This window comes from Lichenostomus cassidix, chromosome 12, assembly GCF_008360975.1.
Source record: "Lichenostomus cassidix isolate B80296 chromosome 12, HeHo_3.0, whole genome shotgun sequence".
NCBI lineage: Eukaryota > Metazoa > Chordata > Aves > Passeriformes > Meliphagidae > Lichenostomus > Lichenostomus cassidix.
The window spans coordinates 409,263-436,665 of record NC_139493.1 but is presented as its reverse complement, the minus strand read 5'-3'; the positions used below and the strand labels follow the sequence as shown (position 1 = coordinate 436,665).

The 27,403-nt window shown below is 48.1% G+C and overlaps 2 protein-coding genes across 5 annotated transcripts; one reads left to right on the top strand and one right to left on the bottom strand.

Annotated features, from left to right (window-relative positions):
* Positions 1–6,042: 6,042 nt before the first annotated feature.
* On the bottom strand, positions 6,043–13,565 carry SEC13 (SEC13 homolog, nuclear pore and COPII component). The gene is made up of 9 exons (XM_085072204.1): positions 13,185–13,565; positions 12,248–12,292; positions 11,158–11,273; positions 10,589–10,740; positions 9,732–9,865; positions 8,810–8,943; positions 8,205–8,325; positions 7,274–7,420; positions 6,043–6,901 (listed from the first exon to the last, which is right to left on the bottom strand). Exons 1-9 carry the CDS (start codon positions 13,185–13,187, stop codon positions 6,791–6,793), a joined length of 963 nt encoding a protein of 320 aa, XP_084928330.1. The 5' UTR covers positions 13,188–13,565; the 3' UTR covers positions 6,043–6,790.
* On the top strand, positions 13,489–27,284 carry LOC146431496 (cullin-associated NEDD8-dissociated protein 1-like). 4 transcript variants are annotated; one of them, XM_085072197.1, is made up of 16 exons: positions 13,489–13,623; positions 15,747–15,890; positions 17,106–17,260; positions 17,669–17,792; positions 18,431–18,687; positions 19,312–19,417; positions 20,094–20,135; positions 20,482–20,621; positions 20,784–21,076; positions 21,479–21,620; positions 22,210–23,715; positions 24,076–24,171; positions 24,854–25,023; positions 25,133–25,297; positions 25,612–25,719; positions 25,920–27,284. In XM_085072197.1, the coding sequence occupies exons 1-16, from the start codon at positions 13,556–13,558 to the stop codon at positions 26,145–26,147; spliced, it is 3,744 nt and encodes a 1,247-aa protein (XP_084928323.1). In that variant the 5' UTR covers positions 13,489–13,555; the 3' UTR covers positions 26,148–27,284. The 4 variants fall into 4 exon arrangements, 3 of the variants coding, with proteins under 3 accessions (XP_084928323.1, XP_084928324.1, XP_084928325.1); XM_085072199.1 differs by lacking the exon at positions 13,489–13,623 and adding an exon at positions 16,544–16,614 and having other exon boundaries at positions 15,750–15,890; XM_085072198.1 differs by lacking the exon at positions 20,094–20,135.
* The last annotated feature ends 119 nt before the right edge of the window (positions 27,285–27,403 follow it).

Below are 27,403 nucleotides of genomic sequence, written 5' to 3'. Positions count from 1 at the left end.
TTCCCTCAAATGGGAAACTATCTACCAGTTGCATTGCTCCTGTTGCGACCAGGAAATGGCATGAGAATTGCTGTATTGGTTTATTATGCCTATTGCATAGTAACGTGTGAGGCGATGAATACCATTCGGAATATATACTCGACTTTGTCTGCCTGGCCTAACCTGAGCTGCTTCGTCTGGGACCTCCTCAGCAATCGCACCTACCCTCTGGGGCTAGGAGGAGAGAATGGTTTCTTCCAGCATTTCAGGCCAGGCACAGCCATCTTTGACAACATTGAGTTCTCTCTGGATGCTAAGGATGGCATAATCTTCCTGTTAGTTCTGTTTTCTTTCTTCTCGGCGACCAGCACAGTGTACCTCATGCTGAGAAACAGAACAATACCTGGTGTTGTACAGCGTCTTCTCAAAGAGGAGGAGAAAAGAAACAAGTCAGCAAGCAAGAAGAAAAGAACCAAAAGAGCAGTCAATGTCTCAACACAGACCATTGCCAAATCAGAACAGCCAAAGCCAGTAGCGGTTGCCCCCGTCCAGAAAAAAAAATCCAAGAGCAAATCAGTCCGCACAGCGACTGATGAGGATGCGGCAGGACCATCTCACCCAGCAAAAAAGACAGAGCCGGAGATCATCACTCGCTCTCTATCCCTGGGGGAGCTGCGGGACCTACAGAGAGAATTCACCCGGCAGGCGAATGAATCCATCTTGACCTGGCTGCTCCATATCTAAGACGCCGCAGCTAATGACACTATTCTGGATGGAAGTGAAGCCAGACAACTGGAATCCCTGTCTCAGGATGTGGTCATTGACCAGGAGATTGGGAAAACCCAGGAAACTCTCAGCCTCTGGCGGCGATTGCTGCTGAGTGTACGGGACAGATACCTGTGCAAAGAAGACCTCCAGATGCACCAAAGGAAATGAAACACAATAGAACAAGGTATCCGATGCCTGAGGGAATTGGCCGTGCTAGAAATCATTTTCTCAGACAACGAGAGATTCCCCAAGAGCCCAGATAATGTCCGGTGCACTTCACAAATGTGGCTAAGATTCGCACGGCTCAGACCAGAGATATACTCTCGTTACCTAGCAACACTGCAGTGGAGGGAAGGCGAAAACCAGGTGGGCGTGTTAACAAACAAACTGAGAATTTATGAGGACACTGTCACCGCTCCACTACACACCCAAGTCTCATCGGTAGAAACAAACCTGGCCGAGCAAGTCCGGAGTTTGATTGAAGAGAGCCTCCAGAAACTAAGGAAAGAGTTCAAAGAAAGATTTTTCCATGTCACACCGAAACCAACCCGAGTCTCTGCCATCAGGAGCAGACGTACTCCAGTCAGGAAAAAAAAACAAACTCCACGACGTGACCTCTAGTTTTTCCTTCAAGAACACGGAGAAGACATGAGAAAGTGAGATAAAAAACCCACCTCCACCTTAGCAGCCCGGGTACGTGAATTGAAAACAGAAACATCCACCTCAAGAAACTCATCTAGGTACAACACTGCCCCAGTCTCTTGTGAACAGAACCCCCGACAAAATAAAAGTGATAATATGACTGATCCTCTTGAAGGGACCTCAGGAACACATTTACAAGAGAAGAACATCGTCCACCAAAAACAGAATTAGAGGAGCCCTGCCTCTAGCCAAGTAGAGGAAAGGGATAATCAGATCTATTGGACTGTGTAGATCCGATGGCCTGGCACGTCTAACCCACAAAGATACACGGCTTTGGTTGATACCAGCGCTCAGTGCACCCTGATACCATCCAGGTATGTGGGGACTGAATCCATTTCTATTTCTGGGGTGACAGGAAGATCCCAGCAGCTGACTGTACTGGAAGCTGAAGTGAGTTTAACTGGGAATGAGTGGCAGAAACACCCCATTGTGACTAGTCCAGACGCCCCATGCATCCTCGGCATAGATTATCTCAGGAGTGGATATTTCAAAAACCCGAAGAGACATCGCTAAGCTTTTGGGATAGCAGCCGTAGAGACGAAAAACATAAAACAACTGAATAGCCTGCCTAGTCTCTCAGATAACCCGTCTGCTGTAAGACTACTGAGAATTGAAGAACAGCGGGTACCAATTGCTACAGCAACAGTGCACCGTCGGCAATACCGCACTGACAGAGACTCTGTGGCCCCCATCCATAAAATGATTCGGAATCTAGAGAGCCAAGGGGTGGTCAGCAAGGCTCACTCACCCTTTAACAGCCCTATATGGCCAGTGCGTAAGTCCAGTGAAAAATAGAGACTGACGGTGGATTACCGTGGCCTGAATGAAGTCACACCACCACTGAGTGCTGCTGTACCGGACATGTTGAAACTTCAGTATGAGCTGGAATCCAAAGCAGCAAAGTGGTATGCGACCATTGATATTGCCAATGCCTTTTTCTCCATTCCTCTGGCAGCAGAGTGCAGGCCCCAGTTTGCTTTCACCTGGAGAGGTGTGCAGTACACGTGGAACCAACTGCCCCAGGGGTGGAAGCACAGTCCCACCATCTGCCATGGACTGATCCAGGCTGCACTGGAAAAGGGTGAGGCTCCAGAACATCTGCAGTATATTGATGACATCATTGTGTGGGGGGACACAGCAACGAAAGTATTTGGGAAAAGAGAGAAAATCATCAGAATTCTCCTAGAAGCCGGTTTTGCCATCAAAAAGAGTAAAGTCAAGGGACCTGCCCGAGAGATCCAGTTCCTGAGAGTAAAGTGGCAAGATGGACGGCGTCAAATTCCTTCTGAGGTCATCAATAAGATCATCGCGATGTCTCCACCAACCAACAAGAAGAAGACGCAAGCCTTCCTAGGCGCCATAAGCTTTTAGAGAATGCACATCCCTGAGTATAGCCAAATCGTGAGTCCTCTCTACCTCATAACCCGCAAGAAAAACGATTTCCACTGGGGCCCTAAACAGCAGCAAGCCTTCACCCAGATCAAACAGGAGATCGCTCATGCGGTAGCCCTTGGCCCAGTCAGGACAAGACCAGAGGTAAAGAATGTGCTTTACTCTGCAGCCGGGAGCCATGGTCTGTCCTAGAGCCTTTGGCAGAAAGTGCCTGGCGAGACCCGAGGCCGACCACTGGAATTCTGGAGTCAAAGTTACAGAGGATCTGAAGTCAACTACACTCCCACCGAAAAAGAAATCTTGGCAGCTTACGAAGGAGTCCAAGCCGCCTCAGAGGTGATCGGCACAGAAACACAACTTCTCCTTGCACCCCGACTGCCAGTACTGAGGTAGATGTTCAAGGAAAGGGTTCCCTCTACCCACCATGCCACTGATGCTACGTAGAGCAAATAGATTGCCCTCATCACACAGCGCGCCCGTATTAGAAACCCGAATCGCCCTGAGATTCTAGAAATCATAACAAACTGGCCTGAAGGTGAAACTTTTAAATTATCTTCAGAAGAAAAAGAAGAAAAAGTAGCACGTGCCGAGAAAGCACCCCCGTATAACGAGCTGCCAGAGAGTGAAAGACGCTATACCCTCTTCACCGATAAGTCCTGCCGAATTGTAAGCGCAGATCAAAAATAGAAAGCTGCAGTATAGAACCCCACACGACAAGCTGTACAAGCTACCGAGGGACAAGGTGGATCGAGTCAAGTTGCAGAGCTTAAAGCCATCCAGCTGGCTTTAGATATTGCTAAACAAGAAAAATGGCCAAGGCTCTATCTCTACACCGACTCCTAGATGGTAGCCAATGCACTGTGGAGATAGTTAAATCGCTAGAAAAAGGCTAACTGGCAGCGCAGAAGAAAACCCATCTGAGCCGCTGAGATTTGGCAAGACATCGCCGCCCGGGCAGAAAAGCTAACCGTAAAAGTTCGACACGTGGATGCACATGTACCTAAGAGTCGGACTAATGAAGAGCATCGTAACAACGAGCAGGTAAACCGAGCTGCCAAGGTGGAAGTGTCACAGGTGAATCTAGACTGGCAGCACAAAGGAGAATTATTTCTAGCTCGTTGGGCCCATGATGCCTCTGATCATCAAGGGAGAGATGCGACATACAAGTGGGCTCGTGACCGAGAGGTGGACTTAACCATAGACAACATCTCACAAGTCATCCACAGCTGTGAAACTTGCGCTGCAATCAAACAGGCCAAGCGAGTGAAGCCTCTGTGGTATGGTAGACGATGGTCAAAGTACAGGTATGGGGAAGTATGGCAAGTTGACTACATCACACTTCCCCAAACCCGCCAAAGAAAGCGCTACGTGTTGACCATAGTGGAAGCAACCACGGGATGGTTAGACACCTACCCTGTGCCTCATGCTACTGCCCGGAACACCATCTTAAATCTAGAAAAGCAAGTCCTGTGGAGACATAATACCCCTGAGAAAATCGAGTCTGACAATAGAACCCATTTCAAGAATGGCCTCATAAGCACCTGGGCTAGAGAACACAAAATTAAATAGATATACCACATCCCCTATCATGCACCAACTACCAGGAAAGTTAAACAGTGCAACGGACTACTTAAGACAACTTTGAAAGCACTTAACGGGGGAACCTTCAAAAATTGGGAACTGAACTTAGCAAAAGCCACCTAAATAGTTAACACAAAAAGTTCTATCAATCGAGCCAGTCCTGCCGAGTCCAAACCTTTGCACACAGTGGATGGAGATAAAGTCCCTGTGATACACGTAAGAAGTTTCTTAGGAAAGACTGTTTAGATTAGTCCCACCTCAAACAAAGACAAACCCATCCATGGAGTGGTTTTTACCCAAAGACCTAGTTATACTTGGTGAGTGATGAAGGCAGATGGGAAAACCTGTTGTGTACCACAAAGAAACCTTATCTTAAGTGAAAACTGTGTAGATGGTAATAGAATAAGGGGTGGATAATGTCCTAAGTTGCAATATTGATGTAGTTAAGTATTCTATTACCACCAGCTGTGGGCCATTAGCTGCTATCACCCACTCCGGATGACAAGCAATAGGCCATCCGTTAGCTATTATCACTTGCTAACGACCCACCCCGCATGACAGGCAATGGGCCATCAAGAACCCACCGTGTGACTCATAGACTTATCTCATCCCATTGTGAGATGCTCTGCCCAGGAAAGAAGAGCCAGGTGTTCCCACCTGGATATAACCTGGCCTTAGAACTGCCTGAGCTAGCCCTGTCTACTGGGTTCCCAGAAGACCAGAGCTACTACTAAATCTTCAGCTAGAGACTAGACCTTCACAAGATCACCGCTTCAACTAGACTACTTCAGTTAGACTGCTACTACCACCCTAACAGGGTGTTAGGTTGTATCTAACTTTATCAGTGCTTTTCCTTGTATTATTTCACTTATTTTTAATTTCAATCTTGACTTGTGATCTCCCACTGGTTTGTTTTCAAACCAAGACAAACTGTTATTCTTTTCCTTGTTCTGTGTTAGGTTTAAAATACTTTGAGGTGATCTAGGTGGTCTTACAGAGTTACATACTTAATGTAACATACATAAAACACTGTGTGGTCTTACATTAACACTGTTAGGTAACTTGGCAATTCAGAAGCCAGTTTATGCATTACCATTTACCACTAGCTTTGTGAATAAAAAAATGAAAAATTCCTTTCTTTCTAGCCTGCTTTTTCATGGTTTAGAAAATACACGATTTAGAAAGAGACCCAGAGAAAATGTGTTTCATTCCACCCTTTTTGGGCAAAAGGGTAAAAAAACATGCAGCTGTCACTTTTCCAGCGCTTCTTATACAACAGAGGCTAACGTTGGTTTTAAAAGTAACTTCTAAGTGTGCAAATGGGTTCACATCCTTTTTTCTTCCCTTATGACAAGTAAAGCTGTAAGAGGAGGAAAGAGAATCTGGCACTGCTTCTGTTCTCGTGGGGAATTGCCAACACCAAAGGAGGACCCATGGCTTTGTAAAACCCAGTCCTGTGATGCACCATTACAGAAAAAAAACCCACCCCACCAAAAAAACCAAGCTCTTGCAAAGCTAATTCCATGGATGGGAGGACTTGACTGCAGCTTGGCTGGAGACAGACTGTAGACTGCCTTGATCAGGCCCCTGTGGAAAGATTATTTAATACAGCACACCAGGTTTTAACCAATAGGACTTTATTCTGTTGGTATCTCAAAAAAAAAATCCAAACAACTGAGGTACAGTACAGAAGTGTGACTAAAAAAAAGAAATCTCCAAACCATGGTTTGATTTATTGATATTGGTTAAATAACCAATTTTGAGATTATTGTAAAGCAGAAGACCTATGCTTTCCACTACTCCATCTTCAAGAAAGCAAAGAGACTTTCACCTGGCCAAGCACTTTGTTTTTGGTAAGATGTAAATACATCATCACTGTTACCAGCAGGACTAGCGAGCAAACTACCAGCTAACTTGAGAACTCCACCAGCCCTTCCCCTCACTTGAAACAAAGTTCTGGCCTTTGAGGGCACAGAGTATTTGTCCCCTTGCATAAACGAGTTCACACCTCATAATTTTGACAGCTGCCTCCTGTTCTGCTCAAATGTTTGAACTCTGACCACAGCACATCCAATCAAATTTGACCCCTAAACCAGAGAAGCAGGGTACAATTCCTACAGTATCAAGGAGTAGTATCAGGCACAGTACTTGGCTATACTGTTTACCTTAAATTTAAGGGAATGTCAATTAAGGCTGATTATCAACATATCTTAGCCTCCCAGTAATAGTTTTAGAATGCTCATAAAATTGGATAATTGTTTCCCATGTTCATGTCCTGTTCAGATAAAATCAGTTCTCATCTGGCTCAAGAAACATTGCCAATCAGGGACAGTGATCACCTGTTGCAGCTGGAGTATTCCATTGTGCATCACTGCTCATTCTGCTGCCCTTCTGTCACAGCAGACACCCCTCCTTGGCCCTTGTTCACGTCACTGATACACGCCCACAGTCCGTCCACTGACTCCTTCCACAGTGTCACCTCAAAAACAGAGCAGGAACAGCTTTCAGCTTTAAACACATCCTGTTTCCCCTTTCCTTGTAGCTACCATAGCACTGCTTTGGTGACAGCCTGCAGTCATATGATGAGAGTAAGTGAATTGTCAGTGCCCCACAAAATCCTGTTCAGCCTGCATTTCTGCCCTCTAGTAAGGACTCAGAACGCAGGGCAAGTAGTTTTCCAAAGGTTAGGGTCCTCCTGCCCTCTTGATCAATCAGAAGAAAAAAATGTCCCCATTTCAGCAAAGGACACTCTGTAACAGCCTCGTGTTAATCAAGTGACAACAGCCTGTCTCATCTCAGCTCCTCTGGAAACAGGGCAAGCAGGGGTGAAAGCCAAGGCAGCAGTACTCACTTTGTTGTCTCCTCCAGACACCGCAAGGATATTGGCAGTGATGGACCAGCTCACGTGCCAGACAACATCATTGAACTTGTGCAGCAGCTTCGGCGACCAGGAGTTTCCAGAGGCATCATCACACGTCCAGATAAACACTCGGCCATCCTGCAAAAGCATGGAGATCAAGTTGGCTGGGCATGGGAAACATCACCCTGATTGTCCTTGGAGCTACACTTCCAAATCACAGCTCTGATACCACCCCTTGATGTGTCTGCATGGATTTGTGCTCAGCACAGCAAGGGGGCTGTTTCCTTGCTATGTATGAAGGCAAGGCAGGAGTACAGCTATGATGAGAAAAGCTACCAACAATGACTTGCAAATACCAGAGGAGAGCCCTCAAAATACACATGTATCAGCTGAAATATTTCCCCAGAATGAGATTTTATCTTCCAGTCACATGGCAAGAGCTCACGAAGTAGTCTTCTTGATATATTTTTTAAAAAAGCATTTACAGATTAGCAGCAAGAACACAACAGTCAATACAAAGACTGAGGACAACAGAGATGATTAAGAATGCCAGTTAATAGAAGACAGTATTTTTAGCAGGAAGTTCAGTGAATTTGATCCTGAAACACTAAAATATGACATTAGTTGGAAGGTCTTCCCAGTGAGACCATCCTGCTCATGATTTTTAAAACACAAGCCAGTCTTTGGTACAGAGCCACATGCACACATAAACCTTTGTCCAGAAATGCTTCTATTGGGCTTTTGAGTTTGGGAAGAACAGGAATCAAAGGCTCTTATGCAGAGACCCAGACACAGCAAAGGATTGCCAAGAGGACCCATTACAGTGGCTCTACCCTTACAATTCCTTTACTAGAGAAACGGGGAAGGAAGCACATGGAAGGTGCATCAAGTATGTGGCTCTGTTGCTCCAAATAAACATCACCTGCGAGCAACTAGCAATGGTGCTGGTTGGCAAGCCTATGGATGGAGCCCAGGCCACGTCTCGCACCCAGTCACTGTGAGCCTCCAGCTTCTGCTCCTCTTTCCACTGACCATCTTCTTCCCTGAAAATACAATTATATAGTCAGAAGGGTAGCAGCAGCATTTCTCATCCCCTGCTCAGGAAGACTTTGGATTGTAGTTTTCAGACTCCTTGTTCATCCAGACAATACAGAGCACAAGTGTTCCTCACTTGTCCAAAAATCCCTATGGCTTGAACAGATAAAATCCCTTCCCGGGGACAGAAAGCAGCACAGGCAAAGAGGTTCTGACCTTTGGTTACTGTCAGAAATCTGCTATTGCTCAAGTGACAGTGGTAACCAAAGACCATTAGAAAGCCACTCTCAGAGACAAGATGACACAGGGCTGGCATAAACTGCAAGAACCACGGGAGATACTGTACATCACTAAGTCTCCATTTTTAAAACACTTCCCTAAAACAGTAATTCAAAGATGATACAATAGGGATGCCAAAAATATTACTTGAGATACTAACAAGGACACTTAAAGACTAGAGTGTCAGGTTTTACCTGGCAACAGGGCACTTACTTCCAGATCTTGACCAGGTTGTCACAGCCACCAGACGCAAATCTTTTGATGTAGTTTGGCTTTTGACCAGAGGGTTGTTCTATAAGGCTCCCTGGTACAACAGCAGGAGCCCAGCTAACTGCATTACATCCAATCTAGTTAACAAAAAAAATCACTATTAAAAGTTGCTTACTTTAATTAAATAGATAGATAAAGGCTGCTGAGGGGGTGAAGAACATGTACTCTCAACTGGGAATGGGGAATAAGCCCATGTCAGAAAAACTGAAGTCTTGCACAATGCTGGGTGAGTACTGGATGAATAAGAAATCCAGATACAGTCACTTTGGCCCTTACTCAGGCCTTTGCTACTGGGGTAGCAAAGGATATATGCACATAAAATAGCTCATCTTGGATGTGTAAATAGTGGCGACAGAGACGGAAACTGCAAGGACACAAGGCACACACAGTTGCTAAGATTTAGGAAGACAGGAGTAGAAGGAACCTTTGGTCCTGAACCGAATTTCCTTCAATTGGGGGCCACTGCCATGTTAAGTTCTGCTTGAACAGAAATCCCCATGATTTTGGGAAAAAGAGGAGTCCTGCCATTTTCCCAGCTTGTTTATTCAGCTGAAGAAGGTATTCTCAGGACCAAGGCCGTTTCTTACTAGGTAACTTTCAGCACTGTGTTTAACAATAATGCCCAATAAACAGGCATTACCAGTGGTGTTTAGTGAACTTCATTTGTCTTATTTCCTCTTCATTTTAGTGACAATAAAGTATACCTGCCTACTCTGGATGAACTTAAAACAAACTATGCTTGGTTCTGGATGTTTCACATAGTTTCATTGTATTTCAGTATTTATCTAGTCAAGTCTCTGAGGCATCACCTCAGAGTTATCTGTAGCTCCAGGAACTCTGGGCTGCTCCAAAGGACCAGACTCACCGTGTGTGCATTGCTGATCTTTTTGACTTCCCATTGCCCATCACCTGTGTAGCTCAGCAAGGAAATGGCCCCATCAGAGCTCCCACAGGCCAGGATCAGTCCATAGTCGTGTGGTGCCCAGCAGACAGAATTCACTGGGAAGGGTGAGACAGACCAGATTACAGCACAGGGACTACCTAAAACTGACTGACCAATTCACTGACTGCTATCAGTGGCAGAGTTGCCAAAAGCAAGTGGCTTTGAAAGCTGAGAATGAGTCAAGTTTCAGAAAAAGTCAGCCAATTAGCATTGTTTACTGAATGACAGACAACTGCATTTATTTTTGGCACCCTTTAAAATGGGAACAAGTTAGCACTTTTAATGAGGTTTAAAAGCTCTTGACAACAGCTGGGAGCATTGCTGACTCGAGCAAGAGCTAAATGGCAGGCAGAGGATTTAAAGTCTAGATTAGTAACCCAGCAAAGCTGGAGACTTCAGATCTGCTTTGGGAGGGCAAATCATCTGAACACAACAGTTTCCATTTCAAAACAAAATACAGCATGATAAATTCAGGAGATAGACAGTATTTCCCTCAAGAATTCAGTTCCCTGCCATCTTTATTTGAGAGCTGATTTAATTAAATAGATAGAGAATAACACCACCTACGGAAACAAAGCATGAATCAGTACAGAGGGTTATCCAGCAATATGACCTTTGGTAAATGTCCTGTTAGTGCTGAGCAGATTTACTTTCTCTTCAGTTTTTGTCCTTTTCTGTTTGACAGAGGCTTTCTTCATTAACACTGACAGATTTATTCCAACCTTGCCCAAATCCCCTCATATCCCCAAGTCTCCTTTCCCAGCTCAACACTCCCATACCTGAGGAATCATGCCCCGTGTACTCATAGGTCTTTTCCCAAGTACCATTTTCTTCCTTCCAGACAATAACCTTCCTGTCATAGGAACAGGAAGCCAAGATATTCCCATACATAGGATGAGCCCAGGCAACCTGCCACACGGGACCTTCGTGCCTGCAAGAAACAACACCATTTGGAAATGCTGAGAGAAACCCCTTCCAGCTGCAGCTACCTCACAGCATCACTGTTGTGAATCACTGTTCTGGGACAGAACAGAGCCCTGACATGAGGAATAGGTAAGGCTAAGATGGCAATGCTAGCACCCTGATGCAGGGCTCTCACCATCATAGAAAACAATTCCAAATGTTTATTCTGTATTAGTACATTTTGCTTCTTGAAAATCACAGTTGTAAAGCACTAAATGAATGACCCAGCCCCAGCGGGTTTCCTGCCCCAATGCTGAGAAGTTGTTCAGCACAATCCTGGAGGAGTTCACCCTGGAACTCAACCTGCACCTTCTGCTGCCCAAGGGCAAAAGGACAAAGCACTAAGAATTTGCCCTGATCAAACTCTCCTGTTGTGACATCTCACCCCCTCAGGTCAGCAATGAGGATCTGCCCTCCGTTGCGGACATCGAAGATCTTCACGGATCGGTCCGAGGAGCAGGTGGCCAGGCGTGTGCCATAGTAATCCATCTGTGCATCGTGCTGCAGGGAGAGCAGGGAGAGCTGCACTCAGCACAGCGAGCTCAGCCTGGTGACTGACCCCACTGCAGCACAGCCACCCCACGCCCCACAGGGCTGGGTCAAAAGAACAGCTTAGTTTCCAACAATCCAGATGTGCCACATAAGCAATTTGTTTCTCCAACAGCTTCTTCAACCACTGTATGTTGCACAGAAGGAATTCAGAGCAGCAACACACAGCATTTTCATGAGGAAATTCAGGCTGCTGACTACAAAGCAGTGACCACTTATGTGCTTTTGTTTCTTAAACTGTAAAGTGGATGTATGAATACTGCTCTTAATTATGTTTGAAACTTCATCATCACAAAATCACAGAATCTTTAAGGTTTGAAAAGATCTCCAAGGTCACTGAGTCCAACCTTTGACCGATTACAACTTATCACTAGACCAGAGCACTGAGTACCACATCCAGTCATTTCCTGAACACCTCCAGGGATGGTGACTCCAACCACCTCCCTGGGCAGCCCCTTCCAATGCTTGATAACCTTTTCCGTGAAAAAATTCTTCCTGAAGAACTAGGCTCACCCAACCAGGCTCCTTCCTTCCACAAATCACTTTGAAACCTTTCTTTTTACCCACACTAATTCATCTGCTCCCAGAAACATCCACATGAAGGAAGACCAGTTTTATCAGCTGAAATTCTGTATCAGTAAGTACACACATATATCTGTTATTTCACAGAAATGAGCAGAAACAAGCCTGCACATGAAAATTAAAGTTTCAAATAATTTCCCCTTTCCTCTGCTGCCAAGTTTATACTGTCCACCCAGTATAAAATGGCAAGATCAGGATTTCAGACACCATTCTGCATCCAACACTCCACGAGTGTCCTCTCATAGCGGCACATACATCCCACCCTCAGTGCTCACAGAGAGCCCCAGAGCAGCTCTGTTACAGCAGCCACCGGATCGCACGGAGCAGCTCCCCGGCACACTTACGATCATGTCCTCGTGGGACGTGTCCACGGTGTTAATGACCGAGACCTGCGGGGAGAAGGAGAACGAGCTCAGCGCACCACCGCGCGTCCGCGGCCCCTGGAGCCCCAGTCCGTCTGCAGCCGCCCGGCCAGGGGCAGCAGCTGGGCCCGGTGTACCCTGTGCCGTGCCCGGTGTACCCTGTGCAGTGCCCGGTGTACCCTGTGCGGTGCCCGGTGCACCCTGTGCCAGGCCCGGTGTACTCTGTGCCAGGCCCGGTGTACCCTGTGCGGTGCCCGGTGTACCCTGTGCCGTGCCCGGTGTCCCCTGTGCCGTGCCCGGTGTCCCCTGTGCAGTGCCCGGTGTACCGTGTGCGGTGCCCAGTATGCCCTGTGCCGGGCCCGGTGCACCCTGTGCCGGGCCCGGTGTACCCTGTGCAGTGCCCGGTGTACCGTGTGCAGTGCCCGGTGCACTCTGTGCCGGGCCCGGTGCACTCTGTGCCGTGCCCGGTGTACCGTGTGCGGTGCCCGGTGTACCGTGTGCCGTGCCCGGTGTACCCTGTGCAGTGCCCGGTGTACCCTGTGCCGTGCCCGGTGTACCGTGTGCGGTGCCCGGTGTACCCTGTGCAGTGCCCGGTGTACCGTGTGCGGTGCCCAGTGCACCCTGTGCCGGGCCCGGTGCACTCTGTGCGGTGCCCGGTGTACCCTGTGCCGTGCCCAGTATGCCCTGTGCCGGGCCCGGTGTACCGTGTGCAGTGCCCGGTGTACCGTGTGCGGTGCCCAGTGCACCCTGTGCCGGGCCCGGTGTACCGTGTGCGGTGCCCAGGGCTGGCCGGGCCATGACGGGAGGCTGCACCCGGCTGCGCTGGGGCCCCGCACCGGGACACCGCCGGCTCCTCGCCCCGCTCCCTCCTGCCCGGCACCCGCGGCCGGCCCCGGGCCTGTCCCGTTCCCCTCCTCACCATGGCGGCAGCCCCGCGGCGCTCCCAGCCCAGCTCCGCCCGCGCCCTCAGACGTGGCACGGCGGTCCCGCGCACAACCGGCCCCGCCGCGCCCCGCCCGCCCGCGACGACGTTCCGCTCGTGGCGGGTTCCGGGGGCGGCCGGTGCCTCGGCCGGGCAGGGAGAGGGCGCTGACCTGTCCTGCCCCGGGAACCCCGAGCCGAGCGCGGAGAACGGGCGGAGGCACCGGCCGGGCCCGGACAGAACCCTTCGTCGGCAAGGGCCGCCTCCCCGGCCCCCGAAGCCGTCTCGCCCGGCCCTCCCGCCGCCTCGGGGCCGCCAGGCACAGAACGGAGCGGACGGCGAGCCCGGCTCCCGCCAAGCCCTCCGCCATGGCCAGCGTCTCCTACCACATCTCCAGCCTGCTGGAGAAGATGACCTCCACCGACAAGGACTTCAGGTGTGGCACCGCGGCACGGCCGGGCCCGGCGGTGAGGCGCTGCCCGGAGAGGGCTGCGTGCCCGCCGGGCTCCCTCCGCGCCGGGAGAGGGTGTGCAGGAGGCCTTTGTCAGAGATTTTGGTCAGTTTTATTTACAGGGTTTCAAGCCGACTGTGTTCTAGCTGAGGGGGGAAGGCAGAGAAGCCAATGGTGCTCCCCTCCCTTGCCTAGATGGCTACCTGGTGAAAGTGGAAGGGAGAATAAGTCTTGACAGACGGACTTCAGGTTGTTTTTTGTTTTGTGAATAAAGACCATCGTAGCAGAAATGCAGGAATACGTCTAATTTGTTTTTCCGCTAGGAGGTGAGCTGGTCGGTGCATTAAAATGCTTGAGTAGACCCCCGTGTCCCCGGGTGGTGGATGCTGCACATACTGGCTCTGCTCATGCTGCTTTGAGAACTATTTCTGTGTGATGGGAGAATGTACCTCCCTAACAGGACTGAAATGCTTTTATTTCTTTGTTTATATCGGCAGAAAAGTTGACATCTTTTTAGGGTTAAGCAGGTGGCTCGATGTGTCAGGCACTCTATAAAAAGTAATTAAAACGGACATGTATGAAAGATTTCACTCCTGAGTAGTGATTTCACTCACCGTTCTCTCAGAACCAACTTGGAAGGTAATGTTTGGGCCAGACTTGGTATTTTGAGGTCTAAGAGAGGGGTTAGTAATAGCCTAAAAGTAGGCTGAATTTTGTAGAAGCTGCTGATGTTCTCAGGTGTTAAAATAGGTATTTTATAAAGGAGTCAGTGATGGACTAGATGTACAAACAGTTTGTTCAAATAATTTACAGTTAACATTCCAAATTAGATGTGACCAACACCGAGCACATGTCAGGTCACAGAGTTATTTGCAGGGCCGTTTCCTCTCAGCACACGGCCAAACATGACCTGTTACAGGACCAGGTTTGTCTTGCTCCCCTCTCACAGATGGATCTGTTGGTGAGATCCCGAGGTGCTGGTGCAGGATGGCAGCAGGCACCAAGTCCAAGCTGGATGTGTTGCCGCAGAAGGCTCTGTTCAGCCTGTGGCCATAATTGGTCATGCTGGTTCGACACAGACATTGAACTGCACAGTCCAGCCGAAGAGCTCTTGCAGAATCAGAAATAGATTGCACGTTAACGTGTTAGGGCACATTACTGCTGTTTTCTCACTCTGGATTTCAGGCTGGCTGTGGAACACCACAGCAATCCCTCATTCTAGATGTATCTCATTGCTGCCTAGGAATGGGCTTGCAGATTGAAGCCTCAAATGTTGACCAGTACATGAGAGCTCTTATGTGCTGAATGAGTGACATCACAGCCTAATTTAAAAAGGAGTTGTCATTTGGTAACGAGAGAAGGACTTCGTGGTTCCTGTTAGACATCCATCCTGTGCTGGGCTAACATTAGAAAGCAGCTAATGCATGATAGCCACACTGAGATGTCTTAGAACCTCAGACTCCTCTTTCAGAACTTTTGCACTTCTTGCTTTCAGGAAAATACTTTCCAGAATTTCTCGATATTCATTTTCTTGTTTTCTGTGTTAGAAAACTAACTTTCAGTTGGGTCTTCATTTTTCTTTCTAAGCTGGAGTGATAGATACTTGACTGGTTTTGCTCACAGCAATCTAAATATAGCCTAGTGCACTTCTGAGCTGTCGTTTGCTTGGAGCCATGACTTTATTCTTCATTTTTGAGAGTGATAGGCCTTCTCTATATGTGGGGTCATACTATCAATGCTAAGTTAGCCAGAAAGAACAGAGCTAGGTGCATTCTTAGACCCCAAACTGCTTTCCCTAGGCCAGGCAATTGGTGAAAAAACCTATCGTGTTTTTTTTCTGGCATAGTTAACCATCTTCATTTAGTCACTGAGAAAAAATACACACACTGAGTACCACTTTCAGAGATTTTGCTTACCTGTCAGGTATTCACCTGCTTGTAAGATAGTAGTAATTTTCCTTTTTCTTCAGGACAGTGTTGTAAATTACTCTTTGGTAGTGTGTTTTCATACAAGCATCAGTTGCCAAGTTCTCTTGTCCCAGGTGGTGCAAAGGTGACGCATTTGTATCTGTACATCAGCCAATCCACTTTTTCGCTGTGTCCTTTCAGGTTTATGGCTACCAACGACCTGATGATGGAACTGCAGAAAGATTCAATAAAACTAGATGAAGACAGTGAGAAAAAAGTTGTGAAAATGCTTTTGAAATTGCTGGAGGACAAAAACGGGGAAGTACAGAACCTTGCTGTTAAATGGTAAGAGCCTGGACAATAATAGCTGTGTTCCCTAGCACTAGTAAAGCCATCACAGACTGCAGAGAGTGTGTGAGAGTGAAGCCTGGCCCTTGACACATCCCTCAAAGCTCCTTTGCAAGGGACTTTGCCCTCTCCTGCCAGGCACTGCACTTTCTCTCTCTGTAGACACTCACAAGGGGTGAGCACATAGATATCTTTTGTAGCAGCAAGAGATGATTTTGGAAGTACTTCGGTGTTCATATTATAAACCTTACCACATGGAAAGTGCACTCCTAAGATTTTATTTCTTCAGGGAGAAGCCAAATTTAAAATTTTGGTCATCAAGCTTCTGACCTCTCTCAGGCTTGAATCCAGTGCTCAATTTCTCCATGGTTCTGTCTCTGAAAGCGATGATACTAAACATGTGCAGCCCTTGCGGCTTTTTCATTTCAGGTCCAAATTCTTCTCTTCAAGGGCATTTTCACTGAACTTTACAATGCACTTGGATTTGCTCCCTGCCTTGGCTCTGAGTGCAGCCTGTGCCATTGTTTTGCCTTTGATCACTCCCATATTTTTTTAATCCAAATTAATGAAAGCAGAAGGTTTCTCTATTAGTGAATCCTCTGATGAAGGGATCCTTCTGCTGACTTGTTCTTTCCCATTTCTTTCCCCAGCATGGCTAAGTGGGAGTGTTCAGTCTAGGAAGGCCATTGTATGGCTCAGTTCACCCCAGGGTTCCAGAAAGGTGGGCCATTTAAAGACAACTTTGGGTTCCTCTGTTTTTCCCTGCTCTGGGTCCTATTCCCTTCTTTCAACACATGCTGCTTCTATCCCTGTTATTTCCCTGTTATGTTTGGCCCTTTCTTTTTTATTCCCACTGTACTGACTTTTTTTGTCCCTGCTCCTGTCTCTGCCTGCTTTGGGTTGGTTTATTCTGGGTTTTAAAGCAAAGCAGTTGGGCACTGAGCAGAGGACCAACTTCTTTGCCTGTTTATCTCTGGTTGTAGCTGCAGTAAATCTATACTCACTGCAATCTCTCATCCATCCAGAATGGGATAATGAGAAGGCCTCAAAATGGAGCCAGGAATATTTCTGTGCTTAAGGAGGTACTTAGAGCAGAATGTCAGTCATTCCCAGACAGATAGACAGGATCTCTAAGAAGGAGAAATGTGGTGGTTTGAAGGACATGGGCAATTGGATTAGGTCCTTTGTCCTGACTGGCTTCTCTTCCCACAGCCTGGGCCCGCTGGTTGGCAAAGTGAAGGAGTACCAGGTGGAGACCATTGTGGATACGCTCTGTACAAACATGCTGTCAGACAAGGAGCAGCTGCGGGATATCTCCAGCATCGGCCTCAAAACAGTTATTTCTGAGCTGCCACCAGCTTCTACAGGTACACTGTCTGTTCCCATTTGTCACTGAGGAACAGAGAGTCCCAGCCTTTGGCAAACGGGGGAAAACGTAGAGTTCAGAGCCTAAAAGTTACTGATTCTTTACTCACCTGCCAGAGGACAATGAAATCAGGAGGAGAGACAGTAGAAGCTGAGGTACCAATGAGATGAAAGATAGAATGAAATGAAAACTTGAGCTGTATTTGGAGCTATGTATCCCAAAAGTGCATCAGCTTTTCAGGGGATACCTGAGGCTCCCAGCGATAGGATATTCCTCAGCAGCCATCTCATGAATCTCATTAGATCTCCCAGTGGTGATTTCTTTTTTCAATGTAGAAGGAATTGAATTGTTCCTAGCAGCAAAAAGTCTCCTTGTTAACTGACAGCAGGGAAAAATATCTCTCTTCCAGGTTCCACCATGACAGCAAATGTGTGCAAAAAGATCACAGCCCAGCTGACAGGAGCCATTGGCAAGCAGGAGGATGTGTCCGTGCAGCTGGAAGCTCTTGACATCCTGTCAGATATGCTGAGCAGGTACCTGAGGATTTCCTTCTGGCAGCTGTGCACGGCAGGAGGCTGCAGGGATGTGTCTCCTTTTGGTTTCTCTATTTCCCTAATCCTATTACTGGGACTTAAAACCACAGGGTTTAGGTGGCTGCTCCTAGGGAATATCTGAGTAGAGCAGGTCCCCAGCAGGGGTGAGAGGTGACATGCCAAGCCTTTCTGTGCTTGGGAATGGCAGTGCCTCTGGTGATGAATCCCACAGAAACTCAGCTTGCACAAATGTGGAAGCGTGAGGGCAAAGCAGGGAGGTTTATTTTAGCCCAATGAACTGGTCATACATGCTTTTTTTTTCCTGGCTGCCTCTTTCTCTTGTTGCATAAGTCAGAGTGACGGTGTCAGATGTCATCTGCATGCAGGAAATTATTAACATACCCTTGGGTCATCCAGAAGGACACAGTCAAAAACTCCTCTGAGATGGAGACAAATAAACTCTCCCTGTGTTTTACAGACCAAGTCAGTGTTCAGACCAAAATGACAAACCCACCCTTCTCCTCCCCCTCCCCGCAACATGCATGAAGACTCCATAGCTGAAGGATTTTTGCATTTGTTGCTGCCAAGAGAGCTTTTTCTCTAAGCCTTTGACTTCCTGCCTTGTTCTTTCATTGCAGGTTGGGAGGAACACTCTACTCATTCCATTCCTCCATCCTGACCTGTCTGTTGCCCCAGCTGACAAGCCCCAGGCTGGCAGTGCGTAAAAGGGCTATCATTGCCTTGGGGCACCTGGTCTTGACCTGCAGTGGAAACATCTTCTCAGAGCTTACAGAGCACCTGCTGGCTGAGCTGAAGAGGAATGAGTCTACATCTACCACCAGAACGTACATTCAGTGTGTGGCTGGCATCAGCAGGCAGGCTGGGCACCGCATAGGTAGGATGAGCAGCTTGAAATGATGCTGGGAAATGTGCATGCGGTTTAGAGCAGCTCCTCTTAGTGGTAAAAGAAGAGTGCTCACTGTTTCTAATGTATTAGTGACTTGTGCTTGTGATCCCCTCTGTGGTCCTGGCCTGGTTCTCTGATCTCCACTTAGAAGAGAGGAGACACCAGAGTATATCTCTGGCTGCCTTTCACTAGTGACTTCAGCTCAAGGTGTTACATCACTTCTCTGGTTTGAATTAACATCTCTATGAACTAGGTCAGTGGATTCATCCCCTTCTAAATGAAAGGAGAAGTGGAGGGCAGCATATTGTGTTACTTGTGTAAAAGACCTGCCAGAGTTGAGATTAGGTCCTAAGAGATCTCTAATCACAGCTCTTCTCATGACTGAAATGCCAACAAGGGGCTGCAGACAGGGAGCAGGGATTGGCTGCTGAAAACCAACACAGCTGGTTTTGGTGGGCTGCTGGCTCTGTGCCCATGAGGTCTGAGGCAGGAATGCTTTACCAAGCACAGGAGAGAAGTGACAGGTGGCTGAGCTGTCAGCCAGGTGAGTGAAGGCTGGAATTCACTGCTTTCAATGTGGAAATTCACTGCTGCTTGTTTTGTCTTTCCCAGGAGAACACCTGGAGAAGATAATTCCTCTGATTGTTCAGTACTGTAACGTGGATGATGACGAGCTGCGAGAGTACTGCTTCCAGGCCTTCGAGTCCTTTGTGAGAAGGTGTGTGCACTTGGGGACACCTCTGCACCATCCAGTGTATCTGTGTCCTCCTGGTGTGGAATACCCATATGTTCAGCATCCTTGGAGGGCCTTCCTGCATACATTCCTCTTGGGAAGACAGTTCACATATGAAATCTCTTCTGCACATGCAGAGTTGGACTGGAGTTATCAGCTGCTTTACCTGAGCATGTGAGGGTGTCCTTCTGTATTGGTTTTGGAGGACTGGGAGTTTTCCTTGTTCTCAGAGGGTTCCTTAGCCAGAGGCAACTGCCTCGCTTCTAGTGCATGGAGGCAGCTGGAGGCAGGAAGGGGGGGTTAAAGGGAAGAGCTGCTGAGCTGCAGCTCTCGTGTTGTTTGGTCAAACATTTACCACTTGGAAAAGGAGCCCTGTAGAGCTGCTGAGGTGTTCTCCCAGGAAGGGAGGATTCAACCAGGGTGTGTGTGTGAATTGACACATGCAGGTAACCAAGAGCAACCATCAAACCACAGCTGAAATGCCAACAGTAGGTTTAGTTCATTACCTCGCTAATAATGCTGGGCAACAGAGACACATTGGGACACAGACTCTGTTTGGCTTAGTTCATCCTAGCTGAGGGAAGGGCAAGGGGGCTCATTGCCTGCCTCACTCTACAAAAGGCTTTGAGCATGTCTGTGAGAGTGTGTTATCTCTCCACAGGAATTGTACTTCTCAAAACATGCAGAGGATGAACAACATTAGGTATAGTAAAAGGAGTTCTCCCACACTGACTTTAGCATTGCCAGCTGCAAGGTCACTTTGAGCAAAACTATTTCCTCCTCCTTGACAAATCTTCTGGTTTTAACTCATTCCTCCCAACAGGGTGAAGGCAATTGCTCTATTTATTTGTCCATATAAAAATTACTGCATCCTTCCTGTAGAAAAATGTGGCCTTGCTTCATGCACAGCAGGAAGGAGCATCTTTCATTTAACTGATGTTATCAAAATGTTCTGTGAAGCATTTTGGGATCCTTTTGAGATTAATATGATCAGGATATTTAAAACCGCTTAGTCTCTGATAAACTCTTATGGTTTTCATTTGTGATAGGTGCCCAAAGGAAATGGATCCTCATATCTCAAGTGTGATGGGACTGTGTTTGAAGTACATCACCTTTGACCCAAACTACAACTATGATAATGAGGAGGAAGAGATGATGGAAACTGAAAATGGGGAGGATGAAGAGCAAGGTGCCTGCTTGTGAGGATGGCTGTGCTCAGCAGAACACGTGGTTAACATTTCTCCCCTTCCTGCTTTTTCCTCCTGGATAGGGCAGCTCTGAGGATCAAGTGATCCTTTAGCTCCAGTTTTCTCATAATGCTGCACCTTGTTTTCCCTTGTGTTGTTTCTAGAAAGTGACGATGAGTACAGCGATGATGATGACATCAGCTGGAAGGTCCGCAGAGCTGCAGCCAAGTGCCTGGAGGCCATTGTCAGCAGCAGGCACGATCTCCTGCAGGACTTCTACAGAACTCTCTCCCCAGCCTTGATAAGCAGGTTCAAAGAGAGGGAGGAGAATGTCAAAGCTGACATCTTCAGTGCTTACATCTCCTTGCTGAAGCAAACACTGCCCACCCAGAGCTGGCTGCACTCTTCTGATACCTCTGGCAAGGATGACGTTCCCCTGATAATGCTTCAGAAGCAGGTATGTGAGCAGGTGGTGGCTGGGTTAAATCACAAAGCAATGAGAAGTAGGTACCTTGAGAATGTGGCTAGCTGAAGGAGCTCTTGGGCAGGCATCTAGGGGGCACCAGATCCAGAGGGCTGACTGTTCACAGTCTGTCTCCTGGCATTCCTGAGAGAAGAGTGCTGGCACAGCACAGGAACATGGGAATACAGCTGGCACTGCCCCTCCACCAGCCACTGGCACATGTGTGCAGGCTGAGGCAGGGTGGCTTCTGGGTGAAGTGTCTGGCTGGTGCCTTACTGCAGCTTTTGCTCAGGAAACTAATTGAATAAACTATAGTAGAAATGTACCAGAGGGAGCCTCTGAGAGCAGCTGGAATGACAGAGTTGTCCCCTTCTCATTTGCTTCTCCAAACTGCAGGTTCCCAACATCATCAAAGCCTTGCACAAGCAGCTCAAAGAAAAGAGCATCAAATCAAGACAGGGTTGTTTCAGCCTCCTGACAGAACTGGCCAGTGTTCTTCCTGGCTGCCTGGCAGATCATATCCCTGCACTTATCCCTGGTAAGCTTGTCTGTGGTCTGGGGTGAAGGAGCAGGGTTGGCAAAATCCATTCTGAACATGTGCTTCTTGCCTGCCTGTTCCAGTTTTATTCCTGTGAGTTACTCTACTCAGCAGTAGGACTTACACAGGAAGTTCTGCACTGTGGTGATGTGCTGAACAACTCCCAGATTAATTCTGGCCTCTGCACTTAAAGCCAGGATAAGAACGCCAAATTCATTTCCACAGTTCCCTGACAAGATGCTTTTGGGAGGGCCTATTGCAGCCTTCTTTGAAAGCAGCTGGAATTACAGTGTTATCACACTGACATCAGAAATACAAGTGCCATTTCTTTTTGCAAAATGCAGTGGCATTAAAAAAATTCCTTATATTGACTGATTCTTTAATTTGCACCTCCACATTTTTCTCTGAGCTCTCTAGCCTGTGGGCTTTCAAAGCATTCCATTGATGGAAGGCTCAGGTCCTGCCTTGCTTTTGGTGTGAGTGTACAGTGAATATGAGAAAAGTCTCCTGTGATTGTCCCTGGCTGGATCCATGAACCTCTTTCTTTGGGAAAAATATCACGGCAGTTTCTCTTGTCTTTTTTGCGCAGGCATTGTTTTCTCCTTGGCGGATAAATCCAGCTCCTCCAACATGCGGATCGACACACTGTCCTTCCTCCATGTCCTTCTCTGCAACCACCAGCCAGAGGTATTTCACCCTCATGTCAAAACCCTGTTGCCTTCAGTTGTGACCTGTATTGGAGACCCCTTTTATAAGATCACGTCAGAAGCTCTGCTGGTGGCTCAGCAGCTTGTGAAAGTTATCAGGCCCTTGGACAAACCTTACACCTTTGATGCCAAGCCCTATGTGAAGGATGTTTTCTCTGCTACTCTGAAGCGGCTGAAGGCAGCTGACATTGACCAGGAGGTGAAGGAACGTGCCATCTCCTGCATGGGACAAATCATTTACAGCTTGGGAGACCATTTAAGCACTGACCTCCAACCAACCTTGAAGATATTTCTGGAGAGGCTCAAAAATGAAATCACCAGACTGACAACAGTCAAAGCATTAACCTTAATTGCTAGTTCTCCACTTAAAATAGATTTGAGACCCATCCTAGGGGAAGGTCTCCCCATTCTAGCTTCCTTCTTGAGAAAGAATCAACGTGCCTTGAAACTGAGCACTCTGAATGCTCTGGACATCCTGGTGAAGAACTACAGTGACAGCCTCAAGCCTGCCATGATTGAGGCTGTGCTAACAGAGCTCCCCATCCTAATTACTGAGAATGACATGCACGTGTCCCAGGTGACCATCATGTTCCTCACAACTTTGGCCAAAGTTTATCCATCCTGCATCTCCAAGATCAGCAGCTCTGTCCTTACTGAAATCTTTCAGCTTGTCCACTCACCTTTGCTTCAAGGAGGAGCCCTGAATGCCATCATTGACTTCTTCCAGGCACTGGTCTTAATGAAGACGGCTGCCATAGGCTACCCAGAGCTGATGAAGCAGCTGACGGCACCTGTTTACTCCTCGGGCTCGGCTGGGGCCTCGCTGACATTGCACAAACAGGCATATCACTCTGTCGCAAAGTGCCTGGCAGCCCTGTCATCAGCCTGCCCAAAGGAAGCCCCTGCAACAGTGAACCAGTTTGTCCAGGATGTGAAAAGTCCCAAGTCCAGCCCGGCCATTCAAGTGCTGGCTTTCCTTTTCCTGGCAGAGGTGGGCCGCACCACGAACCTCAGTGCTCAGAGGGAGCTCAGAACCGTCATCCTGGAAGCATTCGGTTCCCCGAGTGAAGAGGTGAAATCCGCTGCCTCCTACGCGCTGGGGAACGTCAGTGTTGGGAATCTGAAGGAGTATCTGCCCTTCATGCTGAAGGAGATCGGGAGCCAGCCCAAGCGACAGTACCTGCTGCTGCACTCCCTGAAGGAAGTCATCAGCTCCTCCCCAGCGGACAGCCTCATGCCTTACGTGGAGGATATCTGGGCTCTGCTCTTTAAGCACTGTGAGTGCACAGAGGAAGGAACGCGCAGCGTAGTGGCAGAATGCCTGGGGAAGCTGACCTTGGTGAACCCTGCTGAGCTGCTGCCCCGGCTGAGGAAACAGCTGTCAGCAGGTAATGGGTAGGGCCATGGCCAGAGTGGGGAAATGCTGCCTTTTGCTGAAAATTCATCTTGTGAAGTGCTTGTGGGTACAAGGAGCAAAGCCAGTTGAGAGGAGAGCAGGTAACGAAATGCATCTCTCTGCAAGGGGGATCAGAGGAGCACTTGTCTGCACTAGAGCAGGAGGGTGCTGGGAACAGGGACTACATCAGGAGATGGTGCAGGAGCAGATTTAAACACATAGTTGACAAGAAGAATCCTCTACTTCTTTATCTCTGTAACACGTGTAACAGGACCAAAGGCAGAATATGTACTACAGAGTTACAGCAGTGATTTTGTGTCTTGATTTTTCTTTCTTCCCCTCTTTTTCACAGGCTCCCCACATGCCCGGAGCACCGTGGTTACTGCCATCAAGTTCACGATTGCAGACCAGCCTCAGCCCATCGATGCTCTCCTGAAAGACTGTATAGGTAGGCTGGTATGGACAGGAGTGTGAGGTGGGGGCATGAGAAGCTGGGTGTTGTTAGCAGGTCAGGGATTTTCAAGTCCTGTGTGAACCTCATTAGTCCAGTTAGTTTTTATACGTGTTTCTCATCTTTTGGGATTAAAGACCAACGCTATACTCTGAGTCCTTGTTAAATGCACAGATGCCTTGCTCTTGGGCACGTTCCATTGTTTTTTAGGGTGCTTAAGTTCCTTCTGCATTTAAACTCAGAATTCAAGCACCCCATAAAAAGAATCTTGAAAAGTACAACCTATGTAAAAAGTGTTTTATGTCCACACATTGGATTTGCTGTATAGAGCTGGGCCTTCTGTTTCAGATCAGTTTGATTAGATGGGATCTGAGCAAGAAAAAAACCCCTCAACTTTGTGAATAACAAAGCTTTGGATTTGACTTTACGGTGAGGTAGTTAGAGTCACACCACTTGTTGTTACGCCCAAATGCAGGATAGTCACATTTCTTCATTGTATCTCAAACGGAAGGAGAGAAAACATCTCAAATGGCTCCAATAGACTGTCCCACTGGTTATTTTAACATAAATGCTTTCATAACCAGCCTGCTTGGAATACACCCCCATATACTTTTAAAATACTGCAAAAACATTGCACCCTCTTGGCTGCAGGATTGACTGATGCGTTCTTATCCCACAGGTGACTTCTTACAAACTCTGCAAGATCCAGACTTGAACGTTCGCCGTGTGGCTTTAGCCCTGTTTAATTCTGCTGCTCACAACAAGCCGTCTTTAATCCGGGACTTACTGAGTGCAGTCCTACCCAGCCTATACAATGAAACAAAAATCCGAAGGGAGCTTATCCGGGAGGTAGCGGCTCAGCTGGGTGCCATACTGTGACTTGCTGCCTGTGAAGTTGAGATGGAGCTGTTGGTCTGTCTGCTCTTTGGTGACAGCTTTACTGTTTGTCTTGGTTCAGGTAGAGATGGGGCCATTCAAGCACACAGTGGACGATGGCCTTGATGTGAGGAAATCTGCTTTCGAGTGCATGTACACCTTGCTGGAAAGCTGCCTGGACCGGCTGGACATCTATGACTACCTGAACCATGTGGAGGATGGGCTGAAGGATCATTATGACATTCGGGTAGGTGCTGTGCCCTGACTGATGTCATTTTCTCTGTGGGCCTGGGCTGCAATCAAGCTGTGGATGCCCACAGCCCCATGCTGAGCAGTGTCATGTCCCCAGGGCTGTCAGCCCTTTGCACACACCTGCAGCTCCAGCCCACTGGCTGCCAGGAGTGCATTTCCAGTGCCACCAAAGCTCTCACCAAACCCCCTTGTACAAGCGCAGAGGAACTCACCATGGTGTGGGAACAACCCAGTGTCAGCAGAGCACACCCAGCTCTGAGCCTGGGGGCCACAGAGAACCAACTCCAGTTTACATCCCTTCCTGCCCAGATGCTGACGTTCATCATGCTGGCGCGGCTCTCAGCACTCTGCCCCAACGCTGTGCTGCAGCGGCTCGAGAGGCTGATCGAGCCTCTCCGGGCAACCTGCTCCACGAAGGTAAGAGCAGGAACGTGCAAGGGCCTGGGGTGGGTTCTGCTGCCTCTCTCTGCTCCTGATCTCCCTCAGTGCTGCTGAGCCACCTGCTCCCCTCACTTCCCTGCCTGGAAAACACTCTGCTGGTCTCTGCTGCTGTGTTGTTTCTGTGCCTGTACAGGCTTTTCTAAATGCCAGCTGAAAATGGGGCTTCGGATTTGCAGGTGAAAGCCGGTTCGGTGAAGCAGGAGTTTGAGAAGCAGGATGAACTGAAGCGTTCAGCCATGCGGGCAGTGGCTGCTCTCCTGACCATCCCTGAGGTGGAAAAAAGCCCAGCAATGGCCGAGTTTTCATCCCAGATCAGATCCAGTCCTGAAATGGCATCACTTTTTGAGAGCATTCAGAAAGATTCTGCTTCCCTCCCCACCTCGGAGTCAATGGACATGAGCTAAGATGTCCACCACCCTCCTGCCCACTGGATGCCACTAGACACTAGCTGGGTGGGGAGGAAAAATGCCCTGGAGCTGCTCTCCTGCCACAGCCAAATACAAGTCCCTGCGCAGCCACAGGAGAAACTGAGGATGTGTAAAATGTGACACCTGGACATGACTGGCTTGATCCAGCTGCACTCACATCAGACACAGAATTGGAATGAGACACCTAAGATCAGTGGAGCACAGCCTCTTGTAGAGGGGCTGGAAAATGAGTATTCCCACCTTTTAGTATGCTTTATGGGGCACACAAAGCAACTGTAGTTGTGGTTCCATGAAAAATGGAAACTACTTCCTCAAAAACTCCATATTTCAGTACAAAGAAAAATAGCTTTAAATGTTTTCTTAATGACTGCACATGCACTTTCTACCTTAAATTGCCCAAGAATGTATTTATAGTATTTCACTAAATAACATGGCTAAAAACTGGAAGCCATGTCTTTATTGACGGGTTCATCCCATAGGCCTTTTGGGAAAGGAGACTTGTACCTGCCAAACTACAGAGGCTGAACGGGGCTGAGGAGTTGCCTGACACCTCCACCCTCCTCTTGGAGCTCCATAGTTAGGCATTTGGGTAATACAAAGCTTTGTTGCTTAGCTTCTTTATTTATGGATTTGACTGCAAAATACCTCAACCATCTTCCCCAAGGGATGATCAGTGACTGTTTCAGTGACAAACCCTGCTTTAAGCTTTGCTTTGCACTAACACTGGCTTCTCTCTCCCCTTGGAGCACCTCGGTGTTGGTGTCACCAGCCACTAGAGTCTACTGGTCCTGGTCACAGAGCAGCAGCACTGTGGGAGTGCTGGTGGTCAGTGTAGTGTCACGGGTCAGAGGTGGCAGCCAGGTGTGCAAGCACACAGCTCATGGTGGCTGCTGTGCTCAAATCCTGCTTTGTACAGGAGAAAATGCCTTAAGAGACAAAAGGTTTTAAGAGCCAACTAGAGGATGAGGCCATCATGACACTGCTGTAGCCCTGAACTGCTCTGTGCTTTCTTTTCTCTTGACAGAGTGGTTGATGTGAATCGTAGTTATAGTGCTGTGTGAAAGGACAGCTGTTGTCTGGGTATAGAAAATAAAATACACTTGTGAAGCTGCATGCCCTGAGTTCACTGACCACATCACCATGACACTGCTGCTTGAGTGCCCCTCACAGCACAGCCAGGGCTGCTGGAGCCCCAGAGAAAAACACAGGCTGCTGCCCCTCCTCTGCCCATG

What these genes read in the sequence shown, in the direction of transcription:
- SEC13 (XM_085072204.1), bottom strand. An exon ending in CACGGGGCATGATTCCTCAG is followed by an intron (nt 9,866 to 10,588) that starts GTATGGGAGTGT and finishes CACCCTTCCCAG; the next exon opens with TGAATTCTGTCTGCTGGGCA. An exon ending in AGATCAGCAATGCACACACG is followed by an intron (nt 8,944 to 9,731) that starts GTGAGTCTGGTC and finishes TTTGTTAACTAG; the next exon opens with ATTGGATGTAATGCAGTTAG.
- LOC146431496 (XM_085072197.1), top strand. Translation starts at nt 13,556, where the DNA reads ATGGCCAGCGTCTCCTACCACATCTCCAGCCTGCTGGAGAAGATGACC. An exon ending in GAGGAAACAGCTGTCAGCAG is followed by an intron (nt 23,716 to 24,075) that starts GTAATGGGTAGG and finishes TCTTTTTCACAG; the next exon opens with GCTCCCCACATGCCCGGAGC. An exon ending in GAAGGGAGCTTATCCGGGAG is followed by an intron (nt 25,024 to 25,132) that starts GTAGCGGCTCAG and finishes GTCTTGGTTCAG; the next exon opens with GTAGAGATGGGGCCATTCAA.